The sequence below is a fragment of the Micropterus salmoides genome, unplaced genomic scaffold (assembly GCF_014851395.1).
Source record: "Micropterus salmoides isolate LMB-PRFRI ecotype aquatic unplaced genomic scaffold, ASM1485139v1 Ms_hic_scaffold_14, whole genome shotgun sequence".
In the NCBI taxonomy this organism is placed as follows: Eukaryota; Metazoa; Chordata; class Actinopteri; order Centrarchiformes; family Centrarchidae; genus Micropterus; species Micropterus salmoides.
The window spans coordinates 29,386,839-29,409,158 of NW_024040485.1; the positions used below are offsets into that span (position 1 = coordinate 29,386,839).

At 39.8% G+C, this 22,320-nt stretch overlaps 1 protein-coding gene across 1 annotated transcript; it reads left to right on the forward strand.

The window, feature by feature from the left end:
• The first annotated feature begins 947 nt into the window (after positions 1–947).
• On the forward strand, positions 948–22,087 carry LOC119902606 (acyl-coenzyme A thioesterase 11-like). The gene is made up of 17 exons (XM_038718920.1): positions 948–1,104; positions 2,975–3,190; positions 5,671–5,740; positions 5,838–5,898; positions 7,822–7,926; positions 8,086–8,221; positions 8,650–8,741; positions 11,111–11,172; positions 11,900–12,019; positions 12,137–12,275; positions 14,665–14,720; positions 14,929–14,995; positions 16,566–16,649; positions 16,765–16,898; positions 20,193–20,360; positions 21,160–21,286; positions 21,373–22,087. Exons 2-17 carry the CDS (start codon positions 2,983–2,985, stop codon positions 21,583–21,585), a joined length of 1,842 nt encoding a protein of 613 aa, XP_038574848.1. The 5' UTR covers positions 948–1,104; positions 2,975–2,982; the 3' UTR covers positions 21,586–22,087.
• The last annotated feature ends 233 nt before the right edge of the window (positions 22,088–22,320 follow it).

A 22,320-nucleotide genomic window follows, 5' to 3' on the forward strand; every position in this document is an offset into this window, starting at 1 on the left:
ATGATAGCTGAGTTTAAGACACAATACAGATGTTCTGTAAGGCACAGGTGTTATTTTGACAACTGCATTTCTGTTTCAAATATTTTTATTGTGAAGCATGCGAAGTTCCTGTAATGGATACCATGCCTTTTTCACAAGTTAACAGGCAAACGATCACAATACAGGGAGACAAAAGGGCAAAGCACACGATGAAAAACAATAACGGCATCTTATTTATGTGTACAAAGTCCAGGGCGCCTGCTATTGTGTGTTCTGCCTCATTGGCATTGCTTACTGAGAAACAGAGCCATCGATAATGTGATTAGTCACACGTGTGCTTTTTATACCATAAGTCAGCGTCTGAAGTAAAAGAGTACGCTACTTATTTAACATCGCACAACATTGTCAGAGAGAGTGAAAAGAAGATGCAGCAGCGTTATCGCCTGTTTGTCTATAACACAGCCAAAAACTGGCTGCTAAAATACCCACAATGCAAGTCAGCCAACTTGGCAATCATCACACATGCAGCAGCACTCCTTAACACCTGGAAAAAGTGGAGTTTACCCTTTCACCCGAATGAAATGTGGGCACTATTAATATTAGTATATGTTTTATGTGTAAAATTCTTAATTTGTAAAGTAACTAAAGGCATAGAAGTAGATGGTGGCATGAAAAGAAAATACTCTAGTTAACTACAAGTACCTCAAGTTCAGTACTCGAGAAAATGTACAGGAGAAATGTAGAAATTGTATTATTAATTAGTGCACTTATGTATGTTTCTTGTTTCAAAAGATGTCCATGTATTTAAAGTAGTCAGTGAGTTATGAAGGAAAATGTAAAAATGGTGCAATTGCCCCCGGTCTCCCCTACTTTAATTACTGCCCACCACTAAACATATAACTTTACATTTATTTCCAAGGGACTGCATTTTGTCACATGCTGCAGGCACTTTCATAACAAATGGGAAGCCCTTCTCTCCACGCAGGCACAATTTGCATGTCAGCATGTTATGGTTAGACCACAGGGAGCGGCCAGCATGAAGGACTGGAAACACTGAGGCGAGCTCACAGAGAGAGAGACCAGCCTGCAAAACCCCTGACAGCACACAGAGGAGGCTGCAGAGAGGTAAATCTAAAACATTTTGCAGTTTAAAGCGTTCAGTTTTCAAGTCCAGACATGCAGGGTGCCGTGTTTTGAACCTTGTGAAGTTACCTAACTTTCAGATTGTTCCGTGTTTACAGAGCTTCTGCTTGCGGATGTAACTTTCACGGTAACTCGCTGCGGAAGGTTTGTGAAGTTTCGCTGTTGGAGTTGAAGAGTTACATGAATGTAGTTTAACTTTATACGACCAGCGAGGCTTTTTATGCCGCTGGTTTAAGTATTAACGCATTTCTTAAAGGTCTCGGGTTATAAAATGAAAGTTGGTTTAAAGTAACTTCCGTGACCTGGAAAGATGTCGAGTTTGTTCAGAGTGCATACAGTTTCAATCACACGACCCTCAAGTTAGCTTTTGGGAAAGTTAAGGGAAACTTCCAGAATAAAAACCTAGAGCTGTCAAATCTGGACTAGATTATCCCAGAGAGGCTAAAGTATCTCTAAAACATAGTTTGAGATTTGTGAAACCTTTATTGTATTTGTGAAAATACAAAAAAAGGAGGATTTTCTATAATATTTTTCACATGTTGACCACATTAAACCAGGTTTAGTTAAAAACCATTATTCCTAGAGCTGTCAAATCTAGACTAGATAATCCCAGAGAGGCTAAAGTTTCTTTAAAACATAGTTTGAGATTTGTGAAACCTTTTGTTCTATTTGTGAAAATGAAAAAAATAATGATTTATACAATCTTTTTCGCATGTAGACCACTTTAAACCAGGTCCAGACCAAAAACCATTATTTCTACAGCTGTTAAATCTGGACTAGATTATCTCAGAAAGGCTAAAGTTTCTTTAAAACATAGTTTAAGATTTGTGAAACCTTTATTGTATTTGTGAAAATACAAAAAAAGGAGGATTTTCTACAATATTTTTCACATGTTGACCACATTAAACCAGGTCCAGACCAAAAACCATTATTTCTACAGCTGTCAAATCTGGACTAGATTATCCCTGAGAGGCTAAAGTTTCTTTAAAACATAGTTCGAGATTTGTGAAACCTTTTATTGTATTTGTGAAAATGCAAAAAAGGATGATTTGTACATCATGTAGACCACATTAAACCAGGTCTACTTAAAAAACACTATGCCTACAGCTGTCAAATCTGGACTAGGATGTCCCAGAGATGATAAGGTTTCTTTAAAACATAGTTTCAGATTTGTGAAACCTTTTATTCTAATCATGAAAGTGAAAAAAGGGCAACTTCTATGGTGTACTGTGGACTAAAACATAAATCTCCCTGCTCTCTGTGTTGGCTTCTCCACACATGCATACACCAGGTGAAGTGAAGATAGCAGGTGAATCTCAAAAAATTAGAATATCGTGGAAAAGTTAATTTTTTTTCCTGTAATTGAATTCAAAAAGTGAAACTTTAATAGGCAGTGAATCACAGCAGCAGAGGGAGGAGGAGGAGGAGGAAGGACGGATACTGACTGATGTCTGAGTTCTTCATTCCTACTAAACGTGCCTCAGTATTTTGATATCAGGAATATTATTTAATTTGACATTTCAGATTTGTTGTGTTGTAAACTTTTCTGTTAAATTTAAATTATGCATTTTTAATCCTGAAGTTAAAGACAACCAGGCTGACGTTGGAACTGTATAGCCAATATGCACACTTCAATATTTGTCATATCGTCTTCAAATGTATGTTTGGTACTCCATTATGCAGGAATCAGCGCCAGCACCAGCCCTGTGTTGGTAAAAACCTTAACAGTACATGTTAAAAGTTGATGTAAGAGATATATTAATATGATTTTGGCGTCACTCATTGAATCTTCTTTAAGCTGACCAAGACATCTGACCTCAAACTGAAATTCATCTCTTTTTTCTGCCCTCAGCGTTGAAGATGAGTTCCAGAGTGACAGCTGATCCGCAGAAAGAGGTGGAGGAGGAGGAGGAGGAGGAGGAAGAAGAAGAAGAAGAAGAAGACGAAGAAAAGAACCCGACAGAGGTGAAAATGAGTCAGATAGTGATGCCCTGTCACAGCAACCATCGACAGGAGCTGAGCGTCGGAGAGCTGCTCAAATGGATCGATTCCACCGCCTGCCTCTCTGGTGAGGTGTGTGTGTGTGTGATTCAGTATGAATCATGAGGTGTGTGTTGAAATGCTTTTACAGTGTTTAGTTTGTGAGTGTGTTGTAACTAGACTTCCTGACATTTCACCGGGGTATTTCCAGTATATGACAGTATTTGCATGTGATACAAGTCCCTGAAGCATGTATAGAATTGTCCATCCTACAATGCTTCTTGTCTAATGTGTAGTTAGCCAACAAAAATGATCTCCGTCCACACCAGCGTTTTAGCTGTGTATCAGAACTGATCTCCGTCCATATTAACACGACTGAAAACGCACGTCAGGTGACCGTTCACGTACACTGATTGTCTACAGCTACAAGAAAAAAGTACTACTCCAGACAAACAAAGAATAGCAACGGTGAAGAACCACACCAGAGATTTTTTTTGCATGGACTGACATCGAGGTGGAACTGTTACTGAAAGTAACACAGGAGTACAAAGAGACTGTGGCGGCGCACAGTGCAAATACAGTGACATGCACAGTACAAGTGTTTGAGTGTTATTTACACAGTACAAAAAATTTTAATAAAAACACCAAAACAAACAACTCTGTCAGCAGCATCGTGTTTTTGCTTTGCATGACTGATAAGAGCCAATCAGGAAGCCAAATGTGAGCGTCTGCGTCATCGTTTTTAAAGGAGACCTATTATACTGCATTTCAAGTCCTATATTGTAGTTCTGTGACTCCTGCATGGCAGCTTTGCATGATTCAAAGTTCAAAGTCTTATACTGGCTCTTCATGTAGGCCTTCATTTCAGCCTCTAACAAGCTGTAGATGCTCCTGTCTTTTTAAGCCCCCCCCCCCCCCTCCCAAAGCCCACTGTCTTCTGATTGGCCAAGACCTGAAACATGTTAAAAGGCTGTTGTTGTTGCTTTGCGAAACAGGCGGACTAGCAAGATTGTCCAGCTGCAGCCAAATATGGTTTGTCCCAAAAGACACGGCGCACAAAATGTGATGACGTTTATCTCGGCCCACGTACAGTATAGATCCTAATGCAAACGTTTTATTTTCTTTAGAGGCCAACAGCAGAACTTTAAATACATTTCTGAGAACATTTTGAGTCAAGAAATCAACTGTGTAGATTTTGAATATCGGCGGTTTTAAGAAAATTTTAAATGCACTACCAACATTTTCAAAGTTGAGAAGCACCGCAAATGGCGACGGGTGTCAATATTATAAAGCTGCAGTAATGCTAACCGAGGCTGCACAGCAACACAATGGAGGTTAACCCTATCTGCTGTGCGAGGCTGTAGGGTTAACCGGTCGACATGTATACAATCAATAACTTAGGTTTAGGCACACTGTGATGATTAGGCTAAGAGTAATATGCTTCGGGGGTCTGTCAGGAATAGTTAGCTGGCTAGCTTGTCGGTGCCGGTTAGCTCCCTCAGGCCCAGTCACACAGACCATTGCAGCTTTAATCTTGTGAAGCTGCAGAGCTGCATTCAATTTACACTGTAAATTTCCAGCTAAACTGAGGCTTTTCTCTCTCTCGCCTGCCATTCACCGGTCTTGTGCAGAGTTTCGCTTGTGCCGACAACTGTGCATGCACGTCGCGGTTCCTCGCGGGTCTATTTCAAGTAGCCGGCTATTTAAAAACAATATAAATTATCCTAAAGTCCCGCAAATGTGCAGACAACTCTGCACAACACCAGTGAAGCTGGGGCTCCGTCTCTTCAGCAAGTGTTCCTCTTGTGCCACTACACATGCGCACTGATGACACAGGGTTAGGGTTTCAATTTTGGATTTATTCACACACTTTAAAAACATTTATTGAAAGCTATTTTTCTAATTTTTTTTATTTACAGCATTATATGTTGAAATGTATATTTTAATAAGCTGTATATTAACTTATTGGGAGAAAACTGGTAGTTCTATGTAAAATCAGACGTTGAGCACCCCCATATCGCCAAAATTACATGATGACGCATCGAATCTTCGACTATTCGGGGTATGCCCTTGATAGTATATTATATAATTATGGTATAGTAAATATCAACAGCTGGAACCTTCTCAGACTGAGTGTTGTTGTGTGGAGCAAATGACCATATTTGGAACACCGGGTCCGTCTAGCTCCGTGTGTCGGCGCCGTTCACAACAGGAGGAAATCTGAGGTTTTTGCTCACAGGGATTTCTTTAAAATACTTTAACGCTTTGGCCATGTTTAACATGAACATCCAACATTGTAACGTTGTAGATAAGAGCAGTGAAGTTTATTCGTAAATCTACAGTTCAGACTGCAGAATTAATGCCCAATTACAATTTATTGACTGAGGCTGATGGCCCAAATCTGAACAGGGAAAGATCAGATTTCATGTCTTATGCTACAATACATCAGTTTAACAGAAGAAGGAGCGTCTGTATTAGTGGAATTTCTAAATAAACTTGATACCGTCCAAACCACATTGTTACCACTGAGATCACATGATGTACCGTATGTCTGTTTCCTATGGGCAGCCGAGAGGCACGCTGGGTGTCCCTGCGTCACGGCCGCTATGGATGACATCCACTTCGAACACACCATCAGGTGAGTGTGTTTACAGAGGCGTGGGTTCTTCTGACTTGCTAGTGTTTGTGTCTGTACAGTGTCTAAACTCATTCTTCCTTCATGTGTCTCTGTTCAGAGTGGGTCAGGTGGTGAACATCAAGGCAAAGGTCAACAGAGCCTTTAACACCAGCATGGAGGTCAGATAACTTCAGTGTGTTCTTGCAGTACAATTACATGTTGTTTACAAACAAAGACACCTACTCACTCTTTGTTACTTTACATTCACGGTACCTTTTCATTTTATTTAACAAGGGTTTGACTGTGATGTGTTGCTGATATTTCTGCTGCCACCCCAATACAATGGAGTTAAATGGAATATTGTTTGTGGTGCTCACACCTGGAGCTGGGCAATTAATCAAATTTAAATTTAAATGATTTCGATTTAGGCTTGCAAAGATTATAAAAACTAGTTAATATATAAAACAATTAATGTGACGCATGCTGTTTCGTAATGACAGTCGTTTTGTCTTGTGTTAAAAATCCACTTTAGTTTACAGTGGCGTCCAAACTCCCTCTCATCCAGGCTCGAGCCAGGAGGACGGGGTTAGAGACCAGCTGGTGAACACAGAGGAGCAGCTAAAGAGAAAAATATTTCCCCTTTGATGGAGACAAAAACTGAGCTTACATTTAGCCAGAAACTCCAAATTAATGCTAATGTTGCTACGTAACCGCCTGATGTGTAAATGACCAGCTTACAAGGTTCAAAACACCGGAACATTTATTTTTCATTCTACAACACGAGGCTGCACAATGAAATTAGCACGTTTCACGCTACAAGTGTGTAGCGTGAAGTGAAGTTCACGACATGTTAGTGCCCCCCAAAAATCAGTTATTCCAGCCTTACATTGTAGTTGTGTGACTCCTGAATGGTAGCTTTGCATGATTCAAAGTTCAAAAAAAGGATTTTCTAATGTGTTTACCAGGCTGCCGCAGGTTGGCATGAATGTAAAACAACAATATTGCAAAAGCTACAAATAAATTACAAAAGAACAATTCATTTTATACAGTTCATTAATCACTTTAAAAGAATAATAAAAAAAATATATAAAGAATACAGTAAATAAAACAGTAAAAATTTGTGTGTGTGTATTAATAGACAAGAAAATAAAATAAAGATCAGTATCAAATGTGAAATAAAATAAAAACAAATAAAGGAACAATTGCTAAAATGAATAAAATGCATTCTCTGCCTGGAGCAAATGACCATATATGGAAATCTGAAATCACACCGAGCCGTAAAAACAGTTTAAAACAGAGCGTTCAGAACAAGGATTTCTTTTAAGAACTTTTACCTCATTATTTGAAGCTTTGGCGACGTTTAACATGAAGATCTGACATTGTAAATTATAGAAATGCCATATGAATAAGCATAAGGTCCCCTTTCAGAGCTTGAAAAGACCTAATTGAGCTATTGATTTTGGTTTAATGTGTGTGGGGTCACGGTGTATATAAGGCTGAAAAACGTTATCACGATAAAAACAAGTATCATTCGATATCAATAGTTACCACCAGATATATGTCAGATTAAAGGATGATTTTTGCTCCTGAGTGAAAGCTGAAGAAACCAGATGGTTAATTGTGTTTTTTTTTTTTTTTTTCTTTCTGGTCAGAACAAACACTTGATGCCAAACAGTGGCTCACTTCACAAATCTGAGGCAGAACATTCAGAACAATTATGATAAAATCTAATTTTCAACAAATATGCACGAGTTAAGTTAAGCAAAATCTTTTTTCAGTCCCTTTTTTTTCCTTAACAAAATAAATTTCGTAATAGAAAAATTAAGTGATAATTCTTACGTGATTCTAATGAATTAAATGAAACCATAATCTAACATTTGTTATGTTGTTATTGAGAAAAAATATATTGCGATAATTAGGATTATTGTTTTATTTCCCAGCTCTAGGTGGATATTATGTAGATAAAATTTTCAACTGGAAAGATTTCTGATTTCACTGTTAGGAGGCTTCTTCTATATGTTGGAGAATTAAAGTAATGCTTTAATACTGACAGATTACAATAATCCACATGTATAGATTATCCCTAATATATTCCACCTCAGGTGGGCATACAGGTGAACTGTGAGGACCTCTTCTCTGATCGCCACTGGAGGGTTTGTGACGCCTACGCTACCTTTGTTACCCAGCGCACAAACACAGGGACAAAGGTGAGGGGGATGTTGGCGTTTTTGTCTTTTTACGAATGTGTTTGATGTGTCGGATTGACTGCACGTCTACATGGAAATCATAAAACCAGATTCAGATCGTCTGTGTGTGTGTGTGTGTGTTGTTAAAAGGTTTTCACATTTACTGACATTACCTCACAGGTGATCTTGAAGCCCATTGTTCCTCACACTCAGAAAGAGCAGGTGGAGTACAGCGTGGCGGCCGAGAGACGGAGGGTCAGGATGATACACGATGACATCATCAAAGATCTGCTCTCTCATGGGTCGATCCAGCATGGTGGGTTTGATGCTACATCACCGCATGAAGCAGACAAAACTGCAGCCCACAAACCAACGGGTGACGTCACAATGACTACGCCCACTTCTTATAAACAGTCTGTGGTCTCCTCTGACGTCCTCTAAGCGTATGTTCGACCACAATACCGCACGTTTAGCAGAACAGTTTACCCCCGCTTTGATAAAGAAGATCTGGATCCTGGTCTTCAGGGTCCTCTGCTGATATGTTTGTAGGCAAATGTGAGACGTTGGTATCAAATGTGTCTGCTGCGACTTGTGAAATCTGCAGAAAAGTTGTATTGTTTGGTCAGAATTGCAAGTCGCACTGCATTTGTTGATCACTACATTGCCAAATCCTGGATGGACTGATATAAAATAGCACCAGCTGTTATCCTTTAAAGTCCATATTGTTGTGTGTCTTTGTGTCAGCTGACATCTCAGCATTAGGTAATGCAGTGGCAGCAGAAAGGACCAAGGTGGAGAGTGTTGAACTGGTTCTACCCTCACACGCTAACCATCAGGTTAGTTATTTATCATGTATTTATACAATACAATTTATTATGTATTATCTTTTCCATCTGCCTCTCTGTCTATTTATCTGAGCAAGGGGAGGAATAAGTAGTTATTTCTCTAAACTGAAAATATACAGTCCCCTCCGACAATGTTGGAACATTGAGGCCGATTTCTTTATTATTTTTTGCTGAGCACTGAAAACATTTGGGGTTGACAAGACTTGTATTTCCACATATTTACAACTAGATCCGTTAAACAACTTGGAAGATAGTTGTGGTCGACCGATTTGGATTTTTCAGTGGCTGATGCCGATATTTAGAGAGCAGAGCGGCAAATAGCTGATGCTGATATCAACATAGAGAAGTCCTGTATAATTCCGTTATTCCATGCAGATTATAATCTAATATACATGATATCTCAGCAGCAACGTGTTGTTTTAGATGGAACTTTTATTAATTAATTAAACAGAAACATACTTTGGGTTCTGCTGTAGATTTCAGAACGTGACTGGTGTTTAAGGGAGAGCCGCGTACAGTTTGTCAGACGTCATTCAGCTGCATTATTCACTACAGTATATAACGTATATTTAACACTAGCCTGCAATGTTGTTAGATTAGATCTGCTGTCATTTAGGAGAAAACACGATAACTTTTTCCCAAAACTCACAAGGAGGAGTGCTAACATAGTTCACCAGCAGCTCATTAACGAGGCTGCTGGATGATGTGTGTGCAGAAATGTTTTGTATATCGGCCTTGTGTGTGCAGTAAGGCTGGAAAATAAAAAAATAACAATAATTATCGCAATATAATTTTTTTCAATAACAATATAACAAATGTTCAATATATTTTCAATAAATGTTTGATTTTATTCACTTGAATCATTAACGAATTAGGACTTAATTTTTTATGAAGATGTTGATGTTTTGTTGAGGGGAAAAAAGAATGAAAAAAAGCCTTTACTAAATTTTACTCATGCATATGTGTTGAAAAAGATTTTATCATAATTGTTTTGAATGTTCTGCCTCAGATTTGTGAAGTGATCCACTGTTTGGCCTCACGTGTTGACCGTAAAGACGAGTTTAAACCACAATTAACCATCAGGTTTTGTCAACTTTCCCTCAGTAGCAAAAATCAGCATTTAAACTCAAAAGAAATAAAGATTTGATACTTATGGTGATAATTATCAATATCAAAAGATATGAAACTTTTTATCGTGATAACATTTTTGGCCACATCGTCCAGCCCTAGTGTGCAGGTATCGGATGATACTGAGTATCTCAAAATGCCAAATATCAGCCCGATTAATCAGCCGACCGATTATCAGCACAAGATAGCACCTTTTTAATTATAATAATGATAATCTTTATTTATAGAGCACTTTTCAAAAACAAGTTACAAAGTGCTTTAACAAGTGCGAAGACAATAAAATCCATAAAAACAAATACATGATAAAAGCAAGAAAACACTTAAGAGACAAAAATATATATATTATAAAATAAAGTCAAATAAGATCGGGAAAAGCTCTCCTATAAAAGTATGTTTTAAGAAGGGACTTAAAGAGTTCACTGACTCAGCCGACCTGATTTCCTCGGGCAGGCTGTTCCAGAGCCTCGGGGCCCTGACAGCAAACGCTCTGTCCCCTTTAGTTTTCAGTCGAGACTCTGGAACAGACAACAGACCTCTCCTGTATGGGACTAAAAGTTCAGAAATATAACAGGGCGAGAGGCCATGAAGAGCTTTAAAAAGTTAAAACGCACTGGGAGCCAGTGTGGTGAAGCTAAAACAGGGCTGATGCAGTCTTATATTTCTTTGTTCTGGTTAAAAGCCTGGCAGCTGAGTTCTGTTTGAACCCATCCATTTTTCAAGCGAGCAAAAGTATTGTAATATGCGACCGACAGGTGTTATTGCCCAGGTGGTGTCCTATTTACATCGATCATTCAAACAATACATTTTTCAGAATGTGTACTCTCAGTTTCAGCTTCGGGTTTCACTGGTGCAGACTTTGTGTTTATAGTCCAAAAACAACTTGAAGACCATAATTAGCCTTGCTGGTCCAATAGTTTTAGAGAGGACTGTTTATATTAATTAATACTGTTTCTGGACTATTATACTTTGTACTGGGATTTCTTTTCATATTAAACCAAGACAATAATCCATTATTTAGGTAGAGTAAATGTAACACCTACAAAGCCTGCTGCAATTTCTTTTACAGTTTCCGCTTGGCAACAGCCCAAATATAACGGACGTTTGTTTATATGTAAAAGTCAGCCGCTTTAACTTCAGTGAAACGTTATGTTTAAACAGTGTTGTGTCATTGTAGTGTTAAAGGTTAAGATGAGTGTTTTTTTTTTAATCGTCTCCGTTTGTCTACATACCAGGTGAATACATTTGGAGGACAGATTATGGCCTGGATGGTGAATGTAGCTATGATTGCTGCCAGGTACTGTTGAATCACTCACACATTTTAAATGCTCTGTTTGAAACCATCAGGGTTACTTGGGTGACTGTGGGTCAGGAGGTAGAGCGGAAGGTCGGCGGATCAATCCCCGGCTCCCCCAGGCTGCATGTTGAAGTGTTGGGCAAGATACTGAACGAATTGCCCCTGTGTAGTTGTGTAGTTTCTAATTTTTGAATCTGTTCAGAGAAGCAAAAACTCACTCACATAAATGCACACAGATCCTTGATCTACCGATACACGTAGCCAATATTATGAATGTATTCATTGAATTTATTTATTTATCAGCTATCCCAGGACTTTCTACCCCTGATAAGATGGGTGGAACGAGTCTGTGTGTTTTTACGTTTCGTATTTTGCATCAGATGTGTGATTAAATCAACTTGTAGCTTTAGTCGTGTCACTGTGTGAAACCATCCTCACTCTGCCTAACGCTAACAGCGTCTTAATTCTTGCTATTAGTTCTTGAGGGTTTTTTCTGCGCCATGATGGTCTCAATGTTTTTGTTTTCACTTTTCCACCTCTGAGGAAACCTTTGAAACAACATGCAGGAAACACCAAATACTTCTTTTGTATTTTATGGGGAAAAAAAAACTTAATTAGTCTTGTCAAAAACACAGATCTAAAAACATTAGTACTGTGATCAGTCCACAACTTTCCTTTGAACTGTTTTTATGTTAACACACTCATTTTTCCTGTTTTCTGTTTGCAGTCGTCTGTGTCAGGCTCACCCGACTCTGCGGACCATTGACATGTTCACCTTCAGGGGGCCGTCTCAGATTGGCGACAGACTGCTGCTGAGGGCTATAGTCAACAACGCCTTCAAAAACAGGTATCGGCATGTCCAGAAACAGCCCTGAAGAATAGGAACAGATAAAACTTGACTTCATCTTTGTGGAGAAAACAGGTCGGCAAAGAAAAAGAAATGTGTTGTGTGTGTGTCCTGTAGCATTGAGGTGGGGGTGCGTGCAGAAGCCTACCAGGAGGAGGGACCTAACCGACACATAAACTCTGCCTTCATGATCTTTGAGGTGCTCGACCATCAGGGCAAGCCATGTACCTTACCAAGGATACGACCCGAACCCCTGGTGAGTTAGCCAACAGAATTAGAGCTACTGCTGATCACACTTTACGTTTATTTTTGTTTTTTTGAAAAGCTGCTGCAAAATCAGTCAATTTAGGCAGCAACAATCACAAAAAAGGCCCACAAAGTCCGTGTCAAGCAGCACAGAGCAGCTCAAAGAAAGCAGGAAGTCAGCACAGAACGACATAGTGAATCCGGTTGATTTTCAAAATAAAATACCTTGTGCAGACTCCCGGTCGTATTTCAACAATAACCCCTGTTAAAACAGACAACAAAAAACTAAATCTAAACAGTTCAGCAAAATCAAATATTCTGAAATGCTCCATGTGGGAAATTCAGCCCTGCAGGGAACGGGGAAGGGGGGAGACGGTTCACAGAGCTGTGAACACAGCTGGGATCGGAGAAGCACACAAAATGACAAATAAACAACCAGTCAACAACGTGAGGCAGGCTAAACGCTCCGCTGCTGAAACGCTCCAGTGTGAGTTGACGAAGGGCTGAGGACGGGCCGAAACCATTTCTGAGCAACAACTCACTGCAAACTGCACAGTCGTCAGAAGCGGCTCAATATATTTGACCCGAGCAGCAGCCCTCACACTTAACACTAGCTTTCTACTTTCAGCGCATGTTAAGTTCTTGTCGGGTTGCACAAAAAAAAGTGACCACAAGATTAACAGCTTGTTAAATGCACACACGTATGCCTTAATGTCATTAACAACGTTCTGCTGCAGCACCATGAAACAGCAGGTTGTCAGCCAGGTGTACACTGCTCTTGTTTGTTGTAGCTCAGATGATGCAAAGTAGGGCCTTCGTTAAACTGGAACAACACATTCTCTCTCCCAACTCGTCAAAATGAATGCTTGGTCAAGACGCCTTGGGATTGCAAGTTCGCAACAATAAATACGCAACGTCCCGTTAGACTTTCAAAATAAAAGCACTTGCAGTGCGAAATGTCACAAAACTCACAAACGTCAGGTAACTTATAAAACTTAAGTAACATTACTTTTGTTATTTCACATGGGAAACGAAAACCAGCGTCCTAGAAAGTCCTGTTTCTGGCCCACGCCAACCACCTACTTAATAATATCCCACACTTATCTTTAGCGTTCAAAAACTACTCTACAGGGCTTTCCCCTTTAATTATTCATACTATGGACAATGCATAGTTTGGAATTAAAGTCTCATTATTTTACCAAATGAACATCAGTGTCCAAAAGTGCTGCTGTACAGTATGAAATTGGTGAAAAACTCATTTTTAAACGTTGGGAGAAGGTGGGTCAGTCTTTTTTAACATTGAGAATCTGACTGATAGCGCTGCGATTACAACTACTGATCCACCACCGGAAAAACTACAACATACTATACATGGCTAATCATTTCCTAGCTGTTACAGTTATAAACTGCAGTTATATTAACCTGTATTTACCTCTAACACGAGTTTCCGAAGCTGGGATCTGAGAGGTGTGAAGCCTGGAGAGGCCTGACTGAACAAAGATCAGAGCTATAAACCTGATTAAAGATGTAGGAAGAATGTTGGAGGACAAATGTCATCACTCATAAACCCTTTTGAAGGGCCGTCTTATCACAGTGCCCTACTCCGACAAGTACTGTGAGTCAGCTGTAGGTGAAAGGTGCTTTGATTATGGGATGAATTCTGAGATAAGCGTACATAAATAAACACAACCAACCAACCAACCAGAGAACAGCCTTAAATAGGCTTCCATACATTGTGATACACCAGGATCCACATGCAAAGTTACTAAATGGAACTGAACTACAATGAAACTTAAACTGTTGTTAGAGTTTATCATTTTAATGTACATATTGTCTAGTTTTGCAGTAGGTTGTTCTCTGCAACATTATTGATTTCCTCTCGATATGAAGTCTCATCGCTGTTTGAAATCCGGCCGATGATGATGGTGTTCTCTCCATGTCCGGCGTTGCAGTCGAAGCTGCACAGCGTGAACAGGGTAGTCGAATAGCGTTAGGTTCAGCCTAGGTTAGTTTAGCTCTCTTCCTGGGGTAACCACAAGCACCGGCTGATCTGGCTGGATGGTTGAAAGATGTTATGAGCAGTGATGTTCTCAAGATCTGGTGCACTGAATCCACTCCCTGTCTGTCCTTTTCCAACATTGATAAATGTTCTGTGTTTCTGTAATAGGTAGTACGTGCGTTAGTAATAAAGGCAAAAAATAACAAAACCAAAATGCAGTAAAGTGTGAGGAAGCTACTGCCACTTTGTTAGCAAACGCATGCTGTCTGCACGGAAGGACAGCGTACAGCTTTCAGAGTAGAAGGCCACTAAAAACAGGATTTGGCCACTGCAGAAAAACCAAAGAGAAAGCATGTTTCTGAGGAGGACCGTCCTGATTCTCGGTGTCTTTCCTTGACAGGAAGGGGAGAGGCGGTATCAAGAAGCCATAGCCAGGAAGAAGATAAGATTGGACAGGTAACCTCTCTTCTATGCTTGTGAGAGAGCAAATTCTCTCTTAACAAATAAAAACAATAAAGGTAAAAGCTTTTTTCCACTTTGGTCCTTGTGACAGTAACAGTTTTGAAGGTTTTATCAGACAAAGGGTTTATTTGACATTAATAGGACCATGTAACCCCATCATATTAATGTAATTGTGTAATTGCTCTCCTGTTGTTTATTTCAGGAAGTACATAATTTCCTGCAAGCAGAGCGAAGTCCCTCTGTCTGTACCCTGGGACCCTACAAACCAGGTGAGGAAAAAGTTCAGGACCTTTAACAATTACATGCGCCGTGAGTAACAGATTAATGACAGCTCATTTTGATCCAAATGGATGCATGGAGAGAGTGCCAGACTACTACTACTATGTAGTAATCTGTAGCCTTTAGTTCCAAAAGCTGGTCTGCTGCTCTGACAGAGATCACAGCTGCACAGTGGACATATGATGCAGCTGTGCAACAGGTCATATTTAATATACGTCGTTTTAAAATGACGGCTCAGAGGAAAGGACATCTCATTTCTTTAAATGCCTGTTATCTCGACTCCTCAAGCTCGCATCTCGGGTGGGGGGAGTCGAGGATCGAGGAGGCACAAATTTGGGAAATGAGAAAAGGCCCATAGTCGGTCGCTCTGCGACAGAGAGACGTCGTCAGCAGCTGAAGCAGTAAGACAGAAGAAAACAGGGAGAAGATAAAGAAGCTTTGAGTTTGGCTCGCTGGCCATTTAACGTTAGCTGTATTAGAGACGTCCTAAAACGACTTTGGCTGTATCGGTGCCTTTTGTTGGTCAACACGTTTTTCACAGAGCGACGTGCTTGTCAGTCACTTTTCGTCAACCGATTGCAGCAAATCATTAAATGATATGATTATTAACAAGTTAGGACTTAGCATTAACAAATTAAAAACCAATGTAGAACATTTTTCCTGCACAAAGATTTAATCAATAAAAACAACCCACAAAAATGAAACAGCTGTAACTGGATTTAATATTCAACTAGTGGTAAAAAAGTATACTTTATAATGAATGTAGTGTTAAATATATTACTGTTATTCTATAAACTAAACATTATGGTCTTTAGATAATACACTCGTGTCCAGTTCCTCCTCCAGGTTGTGGATAGAGACTCTGCATCAGACAGATGCCAATATTTGCTGCTTCTAGCCGCCTCCTCCGTAGAGCAACACGCTCCCCTTGTTCTGTTTTACTCGTTATTGTTATAAATATTGTTTAACTTTGTTCAAGTTGGGATATACACATTTCAATCGCAATACTGTCCACAATAATCGCAATATGACTTTTTCTTCAAATCGTGCAGCCCTATAAAGAACTGAACCGATAAGGAGTATTTAAGAGTTTTAGTATTGATTGAATCCAAACGATACTCATCCCTAATGACGATGTGTCCAGGTTGCACCACATGGAAGAACAAACTCCGTCAAGTCACCATAAACAATGCTACCATGGTCAAAGGTCATTGGAACATTTGAAAGAGTATTAATGATTCATGATTCAAGGACCATTCGAGTTTTTCCATTTAGTGCAATTGATATATTACTACTAACAGCAGTTATGTTGCCTGTGATGGATTAACTATTTTCAGAAAGTGTCTGCAGGCTGAAATTCAATGAGGAGCACGTGTTTAAAGAATCTAAAGAAAATGCCGTAGTTTGAAAAATGGATTGTATTATTAGAATATGTTGTGCTAAGTCTTCTTAGAAACACTGCTTATGTGCTTTTGAGGAGACCTGCAGCACCATATTTATTGCTTAGTGTCCGTGTGTTTGTTTGTTAATGCATACGCTGCATGTTTTTTGTGTTTTCAGGTGTATCTGAGCTTTAACAATGTTTCGGCGCTGAAGATGTTGGCTGCTAGAAAGAACTGGCGGCTCACCTCTGAGAAAGACAAGGTATCTGCTGTTCTCTCCTGGGATGGGAGTTTCTTTTTGTGTGTTATGTATTAGTTTTGTTTTTCATTTTCCCCCACGAGAGAGCCGGATGTTTCACGTGATTCTCGGTTCCCAGGTTCGTCTTTACACGCTGGAGCAGAAGTCCACGCTGAGTTTCAGGGTGGAATCGGAGGTGGATGTTCCTGCTCACAGAGCCTCTTGTCTGCTGGCTGAGCTGAGCAACAGGCCGAGCTGGGACACACATTATCAGTAATGCACACACACTTATACACACACACACACACACTATGGAAATCCGTGTAAACATATATTCTTTAAAACTTACTAGTCTCTGATTAAAAACTACAAATACATACTTATTATTTACTAGTAACTATTCCGGTTTATTAGTAATAATTGATTAGATACTAGTCATTTTTGTCACTAGTGACAATTTTTTAGTTACTAATTGTACATTTTTTCCATTGAATAGTAACTAGTACCCATTTTACTAGTATCTATTATTTAGAGACTTGTACCTATTCATTAGGTACTAGTAACTATTCCAAAATATACTACATACATTTTAATTCTTACTAGTAAATTTTCTTTAGTTACTAGTCATCGATTAATGACTTGATAGGAACATTTTAATGTAAGTAATAATGGAAATAGTTACTAGTAAGCACTAGCATCTAAATAGCAGACACTAGTAAAATGAAATTGGTTACCAGTAACTACCGTAAAACTTAAAAAAATTAATAGCCGAGTCCCAAATACTACTGGCCTGGTGTGGGAACACATTTTGACAAATAAACACCTGCCTCAATTAAATGCCTTGTCTAGTTTTTATAGAAATTCTTTGGATGAATAAAACCTCTTAAATCCTTTAGCTGCTTCTAAGCTGCTCGTGTGATCAATATATCAATAAGGACATGCTGAGCATCGTTAGACCGGTTAGATTCTCCGAAATACCACAGATCAGTTAATTTAACGGAAACAACAAGACCTAAAGTCTAATTCTTCTAGATTTACCAGTGTAACCTGCATGGCTACAAGAGAGGAAAAGAGAGAGAAAACAGCTTTTCAAAAAAATTTATCCAAGTTGTAAATCCTGTCATGTGAAGTCCATCGCTCTCTGGCTGCTGACTTCTCTCATCCTGCACTGTGTTGTTGTTTTCATTAGGTTGCCACCTTCAAAATAAAAGCGCATAAGCAGTCTGTCGGCGCTGGATCAAATGAATAACGTGTATTTAATATTATTTGATAATTTGATAAAAGTATTATTCTGTTTGAAATAAATAAACTGTTTGATAGTAGATTCAGTTTTGTGCAAAAAGAATTAAAGGCCTGTCCCATATGGACGCCTGTCTCAAATATAGGCAGGGTCAATTCAACGATTTTAGCAAATAAAAGCCCAGGCTATTATTCATTATTTACGGTAATTGAATAGTTACTAGTGACAAAAAATTACTAGTATCTAATCAATTGTTACTAGTAAAAAAAGAATAGTTACTAGTGAATAATAAGTACTTGTAGCTTCTAAATAGTGACTATTAGGTTTTAAGGAATAAATGTTAAAATGGCTTGCCACACACACACACAGTAAAAATCTAGTCAAGCTCAACAAACGATGTCTTCACAGTGTGTAAAAGGTCTGGGTATACTAGAAAATAATTTTTTAAAATGTGAGTCATTAGTAGCAAGTTGTTATTTTGTGTTTATTTTACCAGCTGGTTGGTTTTCTATCCTGGGGTGAACTGTGAACAAGGTAGTTAACTTATCATCAGATAATTACTTAAAATATGGTAACATATAAAATAAATATTATAAAACAATGCATAGTTATTTATGTATTTTGTTGCTATGGAAACCGGCAGCGCTTGCAGAAGCAGCAGCCGGTATCTCCTTCAAACTGCGCTACACTTTCCGGCTTTATTGCCAAAACACGTGTCACCTCATTATTTAAGTCATTATTTTAAAATGAAGACCATAATGAGCAGAGTCTATAATTCTGCTCCTGAAGATCCGGTCTGGAAAAAAAAAAAAAATGGGACTCATGTTGACCATCAGGTCTCTGCACACCTGCCCCCTCAACATCGCGGATCAAGCACTCGGCAGGTGGTCCATGTTCTGAGCTGTCGGCGCAAGACTCCGGCAAGATAAGAGAAAGTGGACTCTGTGTTTCACAGCAATGATGCTCGGTGCTCAAACGTTTATTGTTAAGATGAAACCATATCATCATCCGGTTGCTGCTGTTTACATTCACTCCAGATGCAAATTCATAAAATGCACTGTGGAATGTTCGGGGTGTGCACGTGTATGTATAAGTGTATATAAATAACTGTATTGTTTTATTTTATATGTTACCATATTTTGATATAGGCCTACACTTAATAACATGTTGTGTGTGTGTAGCATGAAGGAACTAAAAATTACTATTCGTTACGCAGCCTTGTGCTGTTTAATGACTAATAAACAACCTTGTACCTTATGTGTGTACATGTTTACACACTGAACATTCTGCAGTGCATTTTTTAAATCTGCGTCTGCGGTGAATGTTAACAGCAGCAACAAGATAATAATCTGGTTTCAATCTGAGTCCGTCTTGACTGTGTTCGAGCACCAAGCATCATCGATGTAAAACATCCGCTGACAGCTCAGAAACACGGACCACCCGCTGAGTGCTTGATCCGGGATGTTGATGGGGCGGGTCTCTGTAACGATGTGGGCACAACAGTCTGATTTCCGTTGGCTGGCCAACATGAGTCACATTTTGTTCAGACTGGACCTTTAGGAGCAGCTGGGCCAACATGGCTCCTCTCCTGGCTCCCTTTCCTCTCCTCTGAGCGATCATCGCACCCGCCGTGATGCCTGGACCGGTTGATCTGGCCGGGTGGATCGTCTCAAGGTCTGCTGCTCTTTAATCCAAAAAACCTGTCTTCTTGTTTCGGCAATAAAGCCAGAGAAACAGAGGTGTGCGGCTGCTGCTTCTACAAGCGCTGCCGGTTGCCACATGAAAGATTCTGCTCAGTACAAATTCAGGTCCTTCATATAAAAAAAAAAAGATAAATTTTGCTGCCAATTACACACGCATTAATCAGGAAACCCACAGATCATACACAACCACGTTACTGATACATTTTAATCCTGACGTTTCTTGAAATCAGTCGTGAAATGCCTTTTGTATTGGCCATGATATAATGTTACACCAAGTCGTAAAGTCACTTGTGTTGTACATCTGAATACTAGCAAAGTGCCCAACGTGTAAATGTCAGGGACGAATATTGCATCCAAAGATCACAACTAACTGAGCCCAATTAGCCTGATTTGTTTAATTTAGTCTGGACTCTGATTCCTGGCTGGCAGCTAAACGAGTGTAGGCAAACAGAAACACTTCACGTGGACAGTCTAACATGATGTCAGTACAAAAGATCAAGTTTCAGGTGATGAAGCAGAGTGAAAGGTGGAACTATCCAACAACAGCAACATGCTCAATATTCCTTCTCTTCTACATTTCTATCAACACCCTGATCAGTATCTCTGTGTCCTTTCCTAAATCAGGAAATGTGAGCTGATTCACCGGGTGGACGATGACGACTTCCTGTATCGTGTGGTGACCCCATCAGTGCCTCGTGGTAAAGTAGGTTCCCCGACTAAAGCCAGCAAGGAAGAAGGGATTCTCCAGGACTTCATCTTGTTGGCTTCGAGGAGGAAGCCGTGCGGCATTGGGTCAGTAGAATGACAGACTGGAAGGTCTCAGTTAGCCGCGACCCTTCTAGTCAATGATTGTGCTCATAACAGAAGTGCTGCAGCATGTTCCACACGTGGCTCTTTGCTCTGCACCGTGGAGAATACACAGCGAGTCTACTTTTGATGGAAGCTGTGTCAAGCAGCTAAAAAGCAAATGACCTGGGCAGGATGTCAGACAGAGAAATGGCATATGGTGCGTTCGAGATGACTGCGGCTGACTTTCGCCGATTTGATAGTCTAACGTGAGCTGCAGGCGGGGAATAAAAACGGCTCCGTCAAGTTGGACACATTCTACCTGCGTGAGCTTACTGTGAGCTTAGAACAATGCAGGAGCAGGCGAAAATGTGGTTCCAACTTTGTGCAGCCGGAGAAAGAGCAACTGCAGCCTCCTTGTTCCCGCGAGGTTTTAATGTCATGTGACGTGGTGACATTTTGCAGCGCTGGCGAAAGTCGGACACAATTACTAACCATCGTGCCTTATTTATTTATTTAAAGTCCAGCATGCATGACATTAAGTCAGTGCTGCGCCACATACAGTCAAACGCACCTATTGAGGATCTAGTAAATTTTCAAAATAAAACACCCTTTACAGACTCCCGATCGTATATCAACAATAAACACAATTAAAACAGAACAAATCAGCAAAATCAGGCAGAAGCTGTAGTAGAAGCACAAAAACGACAAATTAACAAGCCAGCAACGGCGCAGACGTTCACTATGTGAGTCTGGGGTTCCAGGTCAAAAGGGCTGGATTTACTGTCTGTTCTTGTTTCCTCAGAGATCCTTACGTCATCGCTCTGCGTTCAGTGTCCCTGCCCACCCACCCTCCCACTGAGGGTTATAACAGAGGAGAGGTTGTGTGTGCTGGATTTACCGTACTGGAGACCAAAAACAACATGTCGCTGGTAAGACGACCAACATTTCAGCTGATTACACAGGTGTATATTTACATACACTCTTAGGAAACTTTTGTATTTTTTTTTTTTTCTAGATCAGTTACTATAACCAGGCGTCTCCAGAGGTTCTTCCCTACATCTCCACCGATATTGCCGGCCTCTCCTCCTCTTTCTACCACATCTTCTGCTCCTGCAGCAAATACCTGACCAAGAACAGACAGAAGTCCGCCTCAGAGGAGCAAACGGGCCAAAACCAAGCCACGAATACAGAGCGTGTGGCAGCAGCCCTCAGCAGCACCCAGCTGTAGACGGTCTGTGGGACTTTCCAGGCCACTTCACATTACATAGTTAGTGAGGTCAAGCTGCTGTTGGTACAACATGGTACGATTAAGACTTAAAAAAAGTTGTTTGCATTAAAGACAATATGATAGTTGGTATTAAAATACCAAATTGAAAATACAAGGCAAAGTTTTACAGATCACAATAAAATGAGTAAAATAAAGCCCATGCCATAGATACTTAATGCTCACTCTAATATTCACCCAGAATCAAGTGTACGAGACCTGGTTTCAGAATACTTTTACTATTCTTTGAACTACATTCAGGGGAAAAAGGCTCATTCTGTATGAATTATTCTGTTTGTAAATCTGTGGTAAATGTTAACCAAGTGTGGGGTTAATTGTGATAAACACTAACTGTAGCATTACGAGAAGTGTCTCCATTTGCATGACTGCAAGTAGCATTTCATAAAAACATTGATGTTTTATTAAATGCTTCCATAGGACTTTGAATAAAATGTTTGTAACAGAATATGTTTGCTCTGTCCGTCCAATCAGGATTCAACAAGTAACCCTGCATTCTGGGAGCGCAGTGCTCTGGTGGGGTAGTAAGGTACTATGAGCTCTTTAAGATAAGATGGTGCCTGACCATTAAGAGCTTTGTAGGTAAGAAGAATGATTTTAAATTCTATTCTGGATTTTACTGGTAGCCAATGGAAAGAAGCTAAAACAGGAGAAATGTGATCTCTTTTCCTGGTTCCTGTC

Bases quoted from the DNA above. Each gene is read 5' to 3' on its own strand.
- LOC119902606 (XM_038718920.1), top strand. From the start codon at position 2,983: ATGAGTTCCAGAGTGACAGCTGATCCGCAGAAAGAGGTGGAGGAGGAG. The intron at 7,927-8,085 runs GTGAGGGGGATG...ATTACCTCACAG, and splicing joins GCACAAACACAGGGACAAAG to GTGATCTTGAAGCCCATTGT. The intron at 20,361-21,159 runs GTCAGTAGAATG...TTGTTTCCTCAG, and splicing joins AGGAAGCCGTGCGGCATTGG to AGATCCTTACGTCATCGCTC.